General features: G+C 39.3%; 1 protein-coding gene across 1 annotated transcript in view; it reads left to right on the top strand.

Moving 5' to 3' along the window:
- PHEX (phosphate regulating endopeptidase X-linked) overlaps positions 1–17,464 on the top strand; it is a 204,547-nt gene that overhangs the window by 135,984 nt on the left and 51,099 nt on the right. Inside the window, exon 14 of the mRNA XM_052663454.1 lies at positions 11,217–11,320. Coding sequence (XP_052519414.1) covers positions 11,217–11,320 — 104 coding nt within the window. The remainder of the gene's footprint in view (positions 1–11,216; positions 11,321–17,464) is intronic.

Below are 17,464 nucleotides of genomic sequence, written 5' to 3'. Positions count from 1 at the left end.
AAGTGCTAAATTTACTATATTTCTTTTTTCTTTTTTTCTCCTGGCAAGTTGTACTGGTCTCATGCCTTTCTACTAACCCAAGTCTAGGCAATTAAATCTGGTTGTGCCATAAAGCACCAACTTTTCATTCATTCCTTGGCTACATATGAGCCTCATTATGCCAGACATGTCATAAGATTCAGAGCAGATTCACAGTAAAGCAAGTGTCAGAAAGAATGGGTACCTGAGTGGGTACCGTAAAGCAAATGAGTTTGGATTTGGTCTAATTTGATCATAAAGGAAAGAGTGAAGAAAACTGAGTATTTTACAATTAATGTACATGTTCTAATGGTGAATATATGATGTTTGTTGTTAAATAGTCTATGTGCTTCATTCATAGTAAATGATTAGTAATAAATCTTGCCTGTTGTGAGTTAACTTCATTAAACTTTATGAGTGTTTTGGGAAACTAAGTGCATATACATATGATTCTATAATTTATTGTGAATTGGACTGTATATTTATAGTAAGTTTCTGATGGAGAAATAATAATTTTTATTCTAATATTATGGGACATATATTTTTCAGTAGATAACATTTGTTGCAGGCCTTTCTAATCATAACCACTGTCACTTGCTTTCCTACAGATAGTTCTGGTAAAGAACTTTTCTTCATCACAAAACCCCCTCTTTTTACCATTCACTAGATTTTCTTGAAAAAGTAGTTTTTTAAAAATTAATTAAATAACTATTGTTCTGTAATGTAGCTCTTTCCTGAGATTGTGGTTTAACAAGCAATCCTAGCTTTGTACATGAACATTGGAATTTTATAAGATCATCCAAAAGTGAGTGACAACTTTAATTTGAAAGTTTCTCCATTGGGCTCCAAGATATGGCCTTCCAAAGTATTGATCTAGTTGCTGTAGAGGAAAATAATTGTGCTTTACAGTATCCCAAAGCTCTGACAGCCCATCTTATTACACATTGTTTGATCCTGAAAAATCTCACTATGACTATGATGATGAAAGATACTGACACATTTGCCACATTCATGTACATTATCTTTTAAACACCACACTGAACCTGTGAAATAAATGGTATTTATCTGGGTATTGCAGAAAAGGACATAGAGACTCAAAGTAGTTAATTGATTTCCTCAGTGCCCTCCAAGCATCAGAGCCAGGACTGAAATCTGGGTCTAGGGAATTCTGCTTGTAATCAGAAAAGGGGTTTTTCAGGGTTCTTGTCAGGCACCCCTGCTGGAGGAACAGAGGAGTGAGCTGAAGAGTGGATGGGAACTGCTTTCCCAGAGCTGGTTGGGTTGAGATGAGTGAAGGGATGGAGGTCATATTGTTAACTGGGTAAGAGCACAGCCTTTGGAGTGATTCTGGCACTTCCACTTACTAGTTATTTGAGCTTGTGCAAGTTTTTTAGTTTCAGTTGGCTTCCTTTTGGTTATCTAAAGACTGGAGATAATAATAGCCAAGTCTGTTATTGTTGAAAAGATTAAGTGAGATTCATTTCAGTTGCTCAGTCATGTCCAACTCTTTGCGACCCCATGGACTGCAGCACGCCATGCCTCCCTGTCCATCACCAACTCCTGGAGCTTACTCAAACTCATGTCCATTGAGTCGGTGATGCCATCCAACCATCTCATTCTCTGTCATCCCCTTTTCCTCCTGCCCTCAATCTTTCCCAGCATCAGGGTCTTTTCAAATGAGTCAGTTCTTCACATCAGGTGGCCAAAGTATTGGAGTTTCAGCTTTAGCATCAGTCCTTCCAATGAACACCCAGGACTGATCTCCTTTAGGATGAACTGTTGATCTCCTTGAGTCGAAGGGACTCTCAAGACTCTTCTCCAACACCACAGTTCAAAGGCATCAATTCTTCAGCCCTCAGCTTTCTTTATAGTCCAACTCTCACATCTATATATGACTACTGGAAAAACCATAGCTTTGACTAGATGGACCTTTGTCGGCACAGTAATGTTTCTGCTTTCTAATATGCTGTCTAGGTTTGTCATAACTTTTCTTCCAAGGAGCAAGCATCTTTTAAATGAGATTAAAGAAGTGTAAAAGCACCTAGCATAATGTCTGGCACATAAGTCATCTCCCTATAAATGATAGCTATAACTTAGCAGCAATGAGAACTATTGTTGAAGAGTATCACCAGGTCACAAAGTACCTCAGCAGGAGAACCTGGAGAATTACATGTGATTGGCAAACATCTCAAGTCAGGACTGCAGAGGAGGGGACTGCCCTGGTGGTCTAGTGGTTGAGAATCCATCTTCCAATACTGGGGTCGTGGATTCGATCCCTGGTTGGGGAACTAAGATCCCACATGCTGTGGAGCAGCTAAGCCTGTGCACCACAGCTCCTGAGCCTGCACATTGGAACTGCTGAGCCCGTGTGCTCTGTGTGCACTAGAGAGAAGCCTGCACTGCTGCAGTGAAAGGTCCTGTGCACTGCAACTAAGACTCAACACAGCCAAAAATACATATTTTGTAAAAAAAGAATGCAGATGAGAAGATTTGAGACGCAGTTTGTTGTAGTGGTTATGAACATGGATCCTGGGATCAAAGTGTCTGGAGTTAAATCACTATTCTGTTTTCTAGCTGTGCGACCTGAGGTAGGTTATACTATCTCTCTGTGCCTCAGTTTACTCATCTCAGTTTCCTCATATTAAAATGGAGATAGTAATAATCCTTGCCTTCAGTTCCGTTCAGTGCAGTTCAGTTGCTTAGTCGTGTCTGACTCTTTGTGACCCGATGGACTGCAGCACACCAGGCTTCCCTGTCCATCACCAACTCTGTCCATGACCAGTCCCTGCCTACAGGGCTGCTAGGAGGCTCAGATAAGTTAACCTAATTAAAGCATATAGAACTGGTCCTGGCACACAGGAAGCACTCTAGAAGTGTTAGTTATAGCTTCTTCAATTTTCACTTCCGATAGTAAATTATTTTGGTTTGGAGAAGTCATTACAAATTAACACATATAATATCCATGTGCCTGAAATTGATTTAAGAGGCTGTACAGATGGAACAGTCTCAAGCCTTAATCCAATAAGATAGCATTCAGGGCTCATTCACAGTGTTTAGTTGATCAGGTGTTGTTGGCAGTCTGCTTCTGTTTAAAGTGAATGCCCCAAATTGAAGAGCTCAGTAAATGTAGTACCTTTTGTGAAAAGAGACAAGACGCCAGACAGGATGCAGTGTTAGGTATATTTCCTCGTGTCTCCGCAGCCTGAACTGAAGACATTATACGCCAAGATTTTAAAGTACTTTGGTAAAGAAATGGCTTTCATCTGACTCATTACTGAGATAGACACAATTACACCGCAGAATTTCTAACAGTTTAAAAAAAAGACAGTGAAAAAAATACAAATGCAAGAAGCAAAAAATCCATATCTGTTCAGAAACTGATAAAGAAAACCTGAAAATAGGTGAAGGATGCTTGGTGTGGTAGATAGTAACAGTGTCACCAAGGTTAATAGCAAAAGGACTGAAGTATTGCTGATACACAATGGGACTGTGTTTTCAGTTTTGAGAAATATGTAGATAAGGACTACTATAGGGCCTCTGAGAAATTTCTGGTAATACAAACTCTGAACAGGAAAGGCTGTTGCAAATGAAAAGCAGTTTACTTTATTTGTTGCAAGTAAAGATGTGATTTATCAGGCACAAACACAAAAGGAAAGATAGGGACTGGGGAATGGATTAGATAAAAGTCAAGGAGAAATTGATCATTGGAACATAGAGAAAGCAAGGGAATTCCAGAAAAATATCTATTTCTATTTCATTGATAAAGCCTTTGATTGTGTGGATCACAACACTTTGTGGAAAATTCTGAAAGATATAGGAATACCAGATCACCTTACCTGCCTCCTGAGAAACCTGTATGTGGGTCAAGAAGCAATAGTTAGAATGTTATATGGAACAACTAACTGGTTAAAAATTGGGAAAGGAGTACGACAAGGCTGTATATTGTTACCCTTCTTATTTAACTTATATGCAGAGTACATCATGCGAAATGCCAGGCTAGGTGAATCACAGGCTGGAATCAAAATTGCTGGGAGAAATATCCACAACTTCAGATATGCAGATGATACCACTCTAATGGCAGAGAGTGAAGAGGAACTAAAGAGCCTCTTGATGAGGGTGAAAGAGGAGAGTGAAAAAGCTGGCTTAAAACTCAACATTCAAAAAACAAAGATCATGGCATCTGGTCCCATCACTTCATGGCAAATAGAAGCGAAAAAAGTGAAAGCAGTGACAGATTTCATTTTCTTGGACTCCAAAATCAGTGTGGATGGTGACTGCAGCCATGAAATTAAAAGATGCTTGCCCCTTGGAAGGAAAGCTATGGCAAACCTAGACAGTGTATTAAAAAGCAAAGGCTTCACTTTGCTGACAAAGGTCTGTCTAGTCAAAGCTATGGTTTTTCCAGTAGTCATGTATGGATGTGAGCATTGGACCATAAAGAAAGCTGAGCACCAAAGAACTGATGTCTTTGAATTGTGGTGCTGAAGAAGACTCTTGAGAGTCCCCTGGACTGAAGGGAGATCTAACCAGTCAATCTTAAATGAAATCAACCCTGAATATTCATTGGAAGGGTTGATGGCCACCTGATGCCAAGAGCCAACTCATTGGAAAAGACCCTGATGCTGGGAAAGATGGAAGGCAACAGGAAAAGAAGGCAGCAGAGCATGAGATGGTTGGATAGCATCATGAACTCAATGGACATGAATCTGAACAAACTTTGGGAATCCGTGGAAGACAGAGAAGCCTAGCATGCTATAGTCTGGGGGTTCATAAAGAATTGTACACAATTGAGTGACTGAGCAACAGCAGCAACAAGGAGAAAGGCTGAAAACTGAAGTTGGGGTCATGTGGAGATGAGAGCAAATGGAAAAGAACTCACAGGAAAATGTAAAGAATTAGAAAAAAAATGTTTCTTCTGAGCATGACAAGGTAAAGTAAGATAGCCAGCAAAGTATTTCTGAGCAGCAGTCTTTTTGTAGTCTTTTAAAAGAGCAAGAAAGGCAATGCCCTCTATGTGAACCTCCAGTAGTGTACAGGCTTCCCTGGTGGCTCAGATGCTGAAGAATCTGCCTGCAATGCAGGAGACACAAGTTCAGTCCCTGGGTCGGGAAGATCCCCTGGAGAAGGGAATGGCTACTCACTCTAGTATTCTTGCCCGGAGAACTCCATGGACAGAAACGCCTGGTGGCCTACAGTCCATGGGATTGCAAAGAGTCAGACACGACTGAACGACTAACACACACACACCAGTAGTGTACAGGAAAGCCTGCTACTCAGCCAAAAAAGAAAGATATCAGTCTACGTTCAAATAAACCTTATAAAGTGTACCTTCACTGCTCCTTAATGGAGAGAGACACAAGAATGAGTTTTTCCCAATTTGGGGGGGATTTCTGTATCAGTCAGGAAAGCCAAACAACACTAGGTATTTCAAAGAGAGGAGATTTAATACAGGAAATAGGTTGGAAGGTGAGGTAAACCAGAGATTAATAACTTTTTCAGGAAGCAGTGATCTCCCTTGTGTCTAGGGATGCTAAAGGGAGGAGGTGGTGGTACCATCGAGGGCAAAGGAGGAACTGCCACTCCAGAATGATTGCTGGAAGAGAGGAGAAAGAGGAACCGCAGAGAACAAACACAGCATCCTTTCCCCTCCTGCCACCTGCTGGTTTCCCTCAGTGCCTCCTATTGGCAGGAAGCCAACTGGCAATGGCGCCTGGGAAACATGGTTTTCAGATTCACAGCCCAGCATTACAGAACCGAGTAAAAGGGCGTGCACGTATCTGAGAGACAATAGGTAAATAATCGAGCCCATTAGGCGCATCACTCACTGTTGTGAAAGCCAGTGGTGAATTACAGTAGGAGCTCAAGTCAGAATCATAGCCGGCATCCATTTACTTAGGAGAAGTGAGTGAGTCAAAGTTGCTCAGTCGTGTCTGACTCTTTGCGACCCCGTAGACTATACAGTCCATGGAATTGTCCAGGCCAGAATACTGGAGTGGGTAGCCTTTCCCTTCTCCAGGGGATCTTCCCAACCCAGGGATCAAACCCAGGTCTCCCACATTGCAGGCGGATTCTTTACCAGCTGAGCTATCAGACTTAGGAGAATAGGATGTGGGTAATTTTTCAGAGATCAGTGTTTCTGGTGAGTGATACACACATACATTTGATACATAGACATAAATATGTGAATAGAGATGTCTAGGTAATATGGGAACCCACATAATGTTCTCTGGGGCAGGTCTTGATCTACTCTTACCAGTTAGATATGTGTGTTTATGTGTGAATATGTTTTATGTGTGCATAAATGACAGAGAGTGCTGCTGCCACTATGCAAGAGTGAGGTGATACTTAGGTGGAGTGCTCTAGAAAAACAGGTTGTTGAAACCATTCTGTACTCCTTGGTAAAAACACAAAATGAACCATTGTGGCCAACTGTCTCAAGTGATCTCTGGCCCTCATGACCCTGGAAAGGCAAGAATGGGCACTGGAGGGAGGTGCACTGGTGCCCACCAGCCTTGTAGCCCATCCCCCATCCCTCCTGCACACCAGCCTCCATCTTCAGTGCTCCGCTGGCTACAGCAGACCAAGACTTCCCTTTATCCCCAGTGGTGGCAGCAGGCTGTCTGGTTTCATCTGGTTCCTGGTTGGTGTGGTAGTTGATGCTCCCTCAGAGTCACCCTTACGTGGCTGTTTATGGGAATTCTATCTTCCGCAGTGTTCTGTATATATAGGTTGTTAAACATTGTGAACACCATCCCTGTATGTAGGTGTGTATATATGTATACATACATAACCACTTACAGCAAAGCCATCTAAACACAGCGATCTTGCATATTACTTTGCTATTTAAATAAAGGTAAACATAATTCTAAAACCTGGATTCCATTGAAGTTTTCACAGTTCTTTGCTGCCTAAAATAAAATCTTTCCTAGAGGTGTCTGGATATATCGCTGAGTATGTTTGAATGGGTTAACTTAAAAAGTAGTTTAGAATCTGTACTTCCCGTTGGCTCATGTAGTATCTTGAAAGTGAAAGTAAAGTTGCTAAGTCGTGTCTGACTCTTTGTGACCCCATGGACTGTAGCCTCCAGGCTCCTCCATCCATGGGATTTTCCAGGCAAGAGTACTGGAGTGGGTTGCCATCTCCTTCTCCAAATGTCTTATCAACTTGTATTTACTGATCCTACAGAGAAGCTGAATACATTGCCTTGTTTTGCCCTTATTATGTGTTCCACACCTTTGAGAAAGGTAATAGTTTTATTCTTCTATTTAGTCTGTTGCGTTTGGTGCTAAGCATCCAGGATAGGGTGTCCACCAAGAGAAAGTCAGATTACCCTAGATTTTATCTTCTGGACAGCTATTCTTAAAAAATGACATGAGAGCCCCAATAAAAGTCCGGAGATACAATTGATTGAAAGTCATTATCAACTTGACCTAGATTGTCACCAGTAACTGAAAGGACAAGAGACTTTTGAGCCAATTATTGTCACTTTCAAAGTTAAAACATTTTGGGGGAAGATCACAAGTGGTTCTGAAATATTCATGCACATTCATTCTTATTGCTATCTCTACAACAAGCAGAACTTTCCCAATGGTTGCTAGGTTTCATAGTTTTTTCTCCTTCAGGATCCTAGTGAAATACTTGAAATTATCACAGTATTATCACATGATGGAAAATTTGAGAAATAGAGAAAAGGAATGAAAAAAACCCTGAAAGTTGGTATTCAAACATAATAATACATACTTCTGTTTTAGTGTGTTATTTTCTCTTTCCATTTTTGTATAGCTGTAGTTGATGCTTATATATAATTTTGTACACTGACCTTTACAGTTGATAGATTGTTTTGTCCTTGTCTTCCATAGCCTTCATTACCATTATTTTAACAGCTGTCTGACAGTAAGTAAACTGTACCCTGATTTATTTAATCACAGCTTCTCCTCCTCCTTCCCTGTGCTTTTTCTGTTGAATCATCAGTTTTCTTATTAGGGCCAGTGAAAATAACATTGAAGTAGGAGCCTAATGATGTGGACTGAATGACTTAGCCAGGCTCCCTAATCTCTCCATCTCTGTTTCCCATATGGCCCTTTCCTATCCCCAAACACTCAACCTGTCTTACAGGAGAAGGTAAAAATTGTCCCCTATTACCTGTGATTTCCATTGAATAAATGGCAGCCCACTCCAGTATTCTTGCCTGGAGAATCCTGTGGACAGGGGAGCCTGGTGGGCTGCTGTCCATAGGGTCGCATAGAGTCAGACATGACTGAAGCGACTTAGCATGCATGCATGCGCTGGAGAAGGAAATGGCAACCCACTCCAGTATTCTTGCCTGGAGAATCCCAGGGACAGAGGAGTTTGGTGGGCTGCCGTCTCTGGGGTCGCACAGTCGGACACGACTGAAGCGACTTAGCAGCAGCAGCATTATCTGTGATTTCCATTGAATAAATAGAATAGATCAACCAAACCAGGCTAAGAAATAGAAGCTATGCTCAGTTTAATAATAAAAACAATTTAAAATGTATCCTCGGAACATAGGTAAGCTGTTGGCACATTATCATTATTTGCCTCCAAGTTTTGTTCTCCATGATCATTTCCATGGCTATGGTAGGACCATATTTATTTAAAGTATTTTTAGACTTGGAACTCCTTTTTTTTTTTTTTTAAGAAAATTTTGCATGTAACAGCTGTAGAACAACCTGCATGTCAAGGTTTTTTTCTTCTTTCCCCCAAATGGAACAGGAAAGCACCATTAGCAAACTCTTCTAAAAGTAACAAGTGACCCCATTGATAGTACAAAAAAAGTTGGTATATTTGAAGGAAATTCCTTTGGGAGCATTTTCCAGAACATGCTCTGAACCCAAGAACATTTCTGAATTTTCTATCAGTTGCAATCATATTCTAAAAATTCTGACAGAGCTGTGTTGGGAACGAAAGCTAAAAAATAATGAAACAGTGGACACATCTTTTAACTGTGTGATCTGGGAATGTGTTAGGATTGCTAGTTAAGGTCATTTATTTGAACAAGGAATTTACTCTGTTTCATCTGAGGCTGAGTATAAACATCTACCTAAAATGCAATTGATTTTTAAGATTCCTCTTTATTATAAAGCATTTCAAACATCAGAAAAGCATATAAAATCATACTTTGAACACCTCAAGCTTTAACATATATCAAACATACTTCCCATATTAGCTGTATTCATGTATACATACATTTTAAATGAATAAAGCAGATACATTGGAAATTCTTTGTGTAATCCTCCTTGATCTAATGTCCTTCCCTGCCTGTCTCCTTCCCCCCAGGCTGTCTTCTTCCCTAGATATCCTCTCTTGAATTCAGTGTTTCTCATTCTCATGCATTTCTTTATGCTTCTGCTACATACATATGTGCCCATAAACAACATATAGTATTATTTAATTAGTTTAAAAATTTAAAGTTCTCTAATGCATACAACTAGTCTAATGTTCTCAGCATTGCCTTTGAAATTATTTCATGTTCACACATAGAGACAATTTGTTTAGACTTCTGTGCTGTATTCTATTAGGTGACTATACCTTGGTTTATTTATCAGCCACCACCCCTAAGAGGATTGAAAGTGAAGTCGCTCAGTCGTGTCGGACTCTTTGTGACCCCATGGACGGTAGCCCACCAGGCTCTTCCGTCCATGGGATTTTCCAGGCAAGAATACTGGAGTGCGTTGCCATTTCCTTCTCCAGGGGATCTTCTCGACCCAGGGATCGAACCCAGGTCTCCCACATTGCAGGCAGACACTTTAACTTCTGAGCCACCAGGGAAGCCCAAGAGGATTGAGGGAGGGACAATTTGAAGTCTTATCTCTATAACTTGTTGGCCAGCTGGATTGCCAAAGATGCCAGGATTTGATCCTTTCATTCCTGCCTTTTTCACTCTCTGTGGCTTTAGTTGTTTTATTCTTTTCTGTATATATTGTCATGGTCCCCTGGAAGGGTTGCTAAGATGAGTAATTAAAGTTAAGCTAAGATGAGTAACAAAAGTTACTCTGCAGACAAAATGAATATCCATGATATGTTAGGGAAAAGAGGAACTTGAGCCAGACATTGGCCAACAAACAGGCTGTTGTCAAGTTTATAACTGTCAAGTTGTATATATTCATTCGTATCTGTGATGTGATGCCTCTGGGTCTCATATACCTTCATTTGCTGTATTTTAATTTTTTGCTTTTAAGAATATCATGGCTTAAATTTACAAAAATTTTACAGCTAATAAAATATGATTACTCTGGATTATTTGCTTCTTCAAATGTGTATTATCCTTATTTTATTCGCTACATTTTAATATATTTAAAACCGAAGTATCAGGGAGCACTACAAACCATTGCTTTTACTGTTACACAGATGCTATTTACAATATTTAAGTACTGCTAGTTTTATAGATAGTGCCTATAGAATTAAAACTGTCTGCCATTCTCCTTCCAACAAAAAGGAACTCAAGAATCAATTATGTCTTTTTCCCTAGTTTAATAGATAGCATTGTTGTGAGCTATCAACTTCCTGTTTTTCTATGTAAGCTATATATGCTTTGCTTCTGTCATTTCATGAATTTTTAGTGACCAGATCATTTTTGAGTGTTGATAGATAATTTCAGTTAATAATTAAATTATTCTAGTGACTCTTAGGGTAGAAAATCAGTCTGAATCACTTTCATTTTTTTTCCATTCATGAACAAATACTGATTACAATAAATTGGATTTTGCCATTTGGCTAAATTATCATCTATGAACTAAACGAGGTTTCAGCTGACTAAACTGAGTGTTATTAGAAGAACCTATATGACAGATAAATAAAGTACACATTTTTTAAAAAGATTAAGAAGTCATGTGGGCAAAGAAATTTGAAACCTAATATGTTCTGTAAAGGTTAAAGTAGATTTTTCAGTTATAAAGCAAATGAAATGCATTGTAAATTAGTGCAGCTTCTCTTTTTTTTTAAAAAATGTAATCCAGAATTGACCATATTGATTTTTGAGCTTTTTATTTTAAGAGAAAAATCACTGAGGTGAAATTTCATGGTTTTGTGAATACTGGTTACCTGGTGATGGCTGAGCGATGATGCGAGGAGTGCAGTGTCTCTGCTGGCCGCTCTTTTGTGTGCTGAATTCTTTTTTTTTTTAGAGCCATCTCTTATTTACACTTAGAACAGTGATGGTTGTGGTTTGTTTTATTCAGATCAAGTTTTCAGAATCTGACTACTTTGGCAACGTCCTGCAAACCCGCAAGTATTTAGCACAGACTGATTTCTTCTGGCTGAGAAAAGCTGTTCCCAAAACAGAGTGAGTAAAAAAAAAAAAAAGAAGAAATTAAAAGTGAAATAGATAAATATGTTGATGGGTAGTGGAGTCTCTTTAGATCAAACTTTGTAATTCCCCTCAAGTCAGAGTAGCTGGCTTGCTAATTATTTTGGTTTGGCAAAATCTGTGTTACCTTTTAGCAACTCTTATTTCTGATGTTGTATGAATCAGTTGTTCAGTCTCGTTATGACTTCCCCACTCCTAGCATCAATACATATCAAAAGAAGGCTAGTTAAGATACAAATGTTCAAATCATTTCCAGATCTCATTGTGAGTGTGTGTGTGTATATATATTTATACAAACAAATAAATTGCTCTAGAATTTCACACTCAGGCAGAAATTTTTGAAGATCTTAAAACAAATATCTAAAAAATAAAGTATGATTACAAATGTAGAAATAATTGTATACAGACACACCTCATTTTATTACACTTGGCTTTATCAAACTTTGCGGACAGTGCATTTTTTACAAATTGAAGTTTTGTGGCAACCCTCTGTTGTCAGATGAAGTTTAGCATTTTTTCATGATAAAGTATTTTTAAATTAAGGTATATATATGTTTAGATATAATGCCATCGCACACTTCGTAGACTACAGTATAGTATAAATGTAACTTTTATATACACTGGGAAACCAAAAAAAATTTTGTGATGTTTGCTTTATTATGGCGATCTCTCACTGAACTCACAATCTCTGAGGTATGCCTGTGGTTATGGAATAACTCTAGGATATTTGTTGAGCTAATGCATATCAAAGAACTGATAGCTCTGGTTATTTTCCTTCAGTAGCAGTTGTGATTTATACCGCTCTTCCTAGCTACTGGTAGAAAACTTCTTACAGGTGGGGAGGTTTCACTAGGAACTTTTGGGGTCAGGGCCAGTTGTGATTCTCAATGATCATGATGATGACAGGAACTAAAAAATTATTATGTGTTTATAATGTTCTGGAAAGTGACTTATATATTTTAATTCATATTTATCCTCTAGTCAATTCTGTGAAGTGTTGGTTCTATTTATTAGCCCCATTTTACAAAATGAACAAGAGGCTTACAACTGAGAAATTCTTCAGCTCAGGTTTACATTACTTTCCGTTTTGCCTGTTGATATTTGTACTCTGTTCTGCTGTGACCCAGTTCTCCAAGGTTGTTTTCTGTGTCTTCTCCAGATTGGGTAATTTCTTTTGAGCCATCTTCAAATTTACCAGTTCTTTCTTCTGCATTCTCAAATTTGCTTTTGACTCATTAACACACTTTTTGTTTTGATTTTTATACTTTTCAACTCCAATAGTTCCATTTGCTTTTTTAAAAAATAGTTTCTATTTCTTTGTTAAGATTCTTTATTGTCATTTGTCATCATATTCTCCATTAATTGTTTGAATACAGTTTATTTTAATTATTTGAGCTAATAATTTTCAATGGCTGCTCTCAAGTCTTTGCTAAATCTAGCATCTGGGCTCACTCAGTCAGTTTTTATTGATTGCTTTTTTTCCTTTTGTACACTTTTTCTTCTAGCATTATTTTTTGTCATTGTTGAAAATGACGTTTTCGATCATGTATTGTAGCAACTGTGGATTCTGATTTATTTTTCTGAGGTTTTTTAAAAAGTAATTTTCCTGGACTTACTCTATAGAATCTGTCTTGGCTACAGTTTGTGGTCATGGATGTCTCCACTCACTTTTGAAATTCTTATTTTTGTTTTTTAGCCTCACTTCATGAATGCTGTCTCTGTGTCTGCATAGCTTAGTCCTCTGCCAGTTGATCTGTGTCAGAGTTTGGAGTGCATTCCAAGTCACAAGCCGTTCTCAATCACCCTTGCAGTTTACTTTCCACTGGTCTCTGTGGGGTCTCCCCTGTACACATGCCTAATTTCCCACCTAGCCAGGGATGTGTGGAGAGCTTATATCCACGCTTCTGTGACTCTTTCAGTTACACTATCTCCCTTTTACATTTCTGGCTGCTCTATCACTTTCCCCAATGGGAACTGTAACTTCAGGGGAACAAAGGTGTGGGTTTTCCTCATTTGTTTTCTACCAAGTTTATCACTTCTAGCTGACAGAGCTGCAGCTTTCTACCATGACCCCAAGTGAGCTCATCCCCTGTGGCAGCAAAGCTGCTCATTTTCCAGCTAGTCCTACCATAGTCAAATAAGTTCTGATCGAACTGGGAGGGATGGGAGGAGTCCCGGGCAAGAAGGCCACAGACTCCTGTTCTACTTCTTAAGTTCTGGCCATTTTTCAATGTGTTGCTTGCCTTCAGTCAGTCTCCAGGGCCCTAAAATGGTTGCTTGTTGACAATTTTGTCCATTTTTATACCTGGTTTTGGTGGAAAGGATTTGTTGACCTTTTCATATGTCATAGCTGGGAGCCTGACTTCTGTGGCCCAATGTTTTTTTCATGGCCCATATGTTACCCTTGGCCGATAATTCTGGTCTCCAGATTTTTCACTGGCTTTTTTATGCTCTCTGGGTCTCTCATTACTCTCTCTTCCAACTCCCACCTCTGTTCCGGCCTCTAGGAAAAACTCTAGGCCCTTGACCATCCCTTGGCTTAAGGCTATGATTATTGCCTCTCCCTCTTAGCCAGGGCTCCCATCTAGCCCTCCTGCCCTCTGCCCTTCAAATCTTTTTACAGCATCCATCTGCAAAGTAAAAGTATTTAACTTTAAGGAGTAGGCCTGAAGCTGAACTCTTCCGCTTACCTATCCCTCACTCCACTCAGAAGCCCAAAGAAAGGAAGCAGAAGCCTTTGGAACTTCTTTGGAAATGATGCATAGCTGATGTGTAGCCAACTGCCCCACTGTCCTTCATTTTCTCTTCTCATCACAGTATTGAAGGGCATCTTGCCTGTTTCATTCTAATCTGAACTATTCAACAGAAATTTTAGATTTAGGATTCTTAAACTAGCTTCTCAAATCTCACAGCTTCACATATTAGTATCTCAGTGAGCAGCTACATGTAATAAGTAAAGTGTTCTGCCCCATCAGGTCTACTTCAGATAAGTTCAAACTCTTGTTTTTGCAACTTATGAAAAATTCAAGCTTCTCACCAGTATTTTTGTGAACTCTCAGGGTCTTCTCAGGGTTTCTTCTATATTTGAGATGCTGCCAAGTTAATTTTTAAAATTTCAAAATGTCATTATTTATTTGGATGTGTAGCAAGGCCTGGCTTGCTAATTTAAAAACTCCTAAATGTGCCATTTTTAACATCATCCTAAAATGCCGATGGGCTGTAAGACTCTAATGGCCTTGACTATTTTTAATATTTATGCCTCGGAAAAGTGCTGACTGACTGTGGGCTTCAGCAAACTGTGTGATTTGTGTCTTTTCCTTCTCTGTCAATGAAAACAAATACCTCTTTCACAAGAACATTAAATTGGTTAATGTTTCTGGAAAAGTTCTGCTGGAATGAAAATCAGTGCAGTGCTAGTCATTCTTCAGACCATATGTCTTATTTCAGGGAAAACAACATTAAGAAATTTAAGATTCTCTTTGCATGGTACAGTGGTATGATAGACTTTTTTTTTTTTTTTAATAAGAAATTTCGGGTGGGTCCTTTTCAGGCATTGTGGCGAATTTTAGCTTCATGATACCTGGTAACTGTAATTGACATCTTTTTAGGTCTGCAGATTCAGGAGTTAATTGAGTGAGGATGATTCTGGAGTAGCTCCACTACACTGGTTTTCTTTGAACAGCACATCGTGGTTATATTTCCACAAAGCTCTGAAATAAACGTTTTGCTTCTTTGTGGGTATAGGAGATAAACACCCTGTATCTTTCACTTTCATGGAATCCATTTTAGCTGCACTGATGTGCATTAAGAAGTTTCTAACACGATGGGGAATGTCAGCAAGAATGAAATTAATTGGGTGGTCATCCCTGAAGGTACATATTTAGGGGTTGGTTTTCAGAATTGTCACTTCATCAGCTTGCTTAAAAATAGAGGATTTACTTCACTGCTCAGCTTGAGTCAAAAGTAATTTCTTTCCCTTAGGATCCTCTTTCTTTGACAGAAGTGATTTTAAGCCAGCCTCCCTATTAACTCACTCTCATTCTACTGTGACTAGACATGTCTGGTTTTCTTTTTTCCTCTAGCTTCTGAAAAATTTGTAAAAATACATCAAATGTCTCTACAGATTATGGTCCTGCTCAGAATTAGCCACAGCATGGAATGGGACGGATGCAATCTGCAAGATATGAGAAATAAAGCAGTAAATACTCTATGTTTTCCCATTCCACATTCCCCTAGACTATCTTTGAGAGTTAATAGGTAAAATGCGAAACTTTAGCTTGACATATATCTATTTTATATTGTTCAAAGAAATCAGAGTATCAGTGTCTTTTCCTGTAGATTTTTGCATTTCATCATCATATTCCTTTCACATATCCCACTGTCCAGTACAATTTCATCTCCATATATTTTTGAAATTTATACGAGACCTTTTTCATACCTCATCTACTAAATCCTTCCCCAAATACAGACTGTAGGAACATGGTAAAGACATAACAAAAAGAATTTAAAGCACTTGAATGACACCCTTTGTTTATTTTAAGTAGATGTATACATAGCGATGGGCTTCCCTGGTGGCTCAGCGGTAAAGATTCCACTTGTACTGCAGAAGGTGCAGGAGACATGGGTTTGATCCCTGGGTGGGGAAGATCCCCTGGAGGAGGGCATGGCAACCCACTCCAGTATTCTTGCTTGGAGAATCCCATGGATAGAGAAGCCTGGCGAGCTACAGTCCATAGGGTCACAAAGAGTCGGACATGACTAAAACGACTGAGCATGCACGCATGCGTACATAGCAATGCAATGATTTAAATAGATTTTAATGAATTTTTGCTCAGCTTATACCACTTAGGCAATAGTCTTAGTCCAAGAGGAGCTTAAAATCTTGTTGGGAGGTAAGTTGTGCAAACTTATATGCTTTCAGGGCCCAATCAGTTAACACATGTTGACCTAGACATGGTAGGGAGTGACGGAGACCATGGAGAACTAGGATTGACTGCATGCCTCATTTGAAGGAATTCTGGTTCGGTACTTCTAAAACCTCTGTGTTGGGCAAATAAAACATTTTTTTTCTTTTCTGGAGAAATTCAACCCATTGGCTAGGACTTTATCCATGGACAGGCAGCTTTTCAGTGTTTCAGTTACCTTTTGCTGTGTAATGAATCACCCCCAAAATTAGAGGATTAAAGCAGCAATAATTATTCATTTTTCTCTAGCATGGCTCTGGTGGTCACTGGGCCCAGCTGGGTGCTTCTTGCTCATGGTGTTGCCTGCAGTTGCTGTCAGACAGTGGCAGGGGCTGGAGTCACATGGGAGGCTTCCTGTCCTAGTCTAGAATGATTGATGCTGGCTGTGGTCTGGAAGGCCTGCTCTGGCCTCTCCATGTGTACTGGGCTTCTTTGTGGTGTGCTGATTGAGCAAGAAATTTTGAAGAGCAAGTTTCCCGAAAAAGAAGGACTGAGGGTGCACATGTGTTTACCAGGGGGAGCTTGTATCATCTTTAATTGCCTAGGATTGAAAGTCATGTGGTATTTTTTAAAAAATTAATTAATTTATTTTAATTGGAGGCTAATTACTTTACAGTATTGCAGGGTTTTTTTTTTGCCATACGTTGACATGAATCAGCCATGAGTGTACATGTGTTCCCCATCCTGCCCCTCCCTCCCACCTCCCTCCACATCCCATCCCTCAGGGTCATCCCAGTGCACCATCCTTGAGCACCCTGTCTCATGCATCATACCTGGACTGGCGATCTATTTCACATATGATAATATACATGTTTCAATGGTGTTCTCTCAAATCATCCCACCCTCACCTTCTCCCACAGAGTCCAAAAGTCTGTTCTTTACATCTGTGTCTCTTGCTGTCTCGCATATAGGGTCATCGTTACCATGTTTCTAAATTCCATATATATGCGTTAATCTACTATATTGGTGTATTTCTTTCTGACTTACTTCACTCTGTATAATAGGCTCCAGTTTCATCCACCTCATTAGAACTGATTCAAATACATTCTTTTTAATGGCTGAGTAATATTCCATTGTGTATATGTACCACAGCTTTCTTATACATTCATCTGCCAATGGACATCTAGGTTGCTTCCATATCCTGTCTATTGTAAAC

The sequence above is a fragment of the Budorcas taxicolor genome, chromosome X (genome assembly GCF_023091745.1).
Source record: "Budorcas taxicolor isolate Tak-1 chromosome X, Takin1.1, whole genome shotgun sequence".
Lineage (NCBI taxonomy): Eukaryota > Metazoa > Chordata > Mammalia > Artiodactyla > Bovidae > Budorcas > Budorcas taxicolor.
This window is presented reverse-complemented; position numbering and strand designations above follow the sequence as displayed.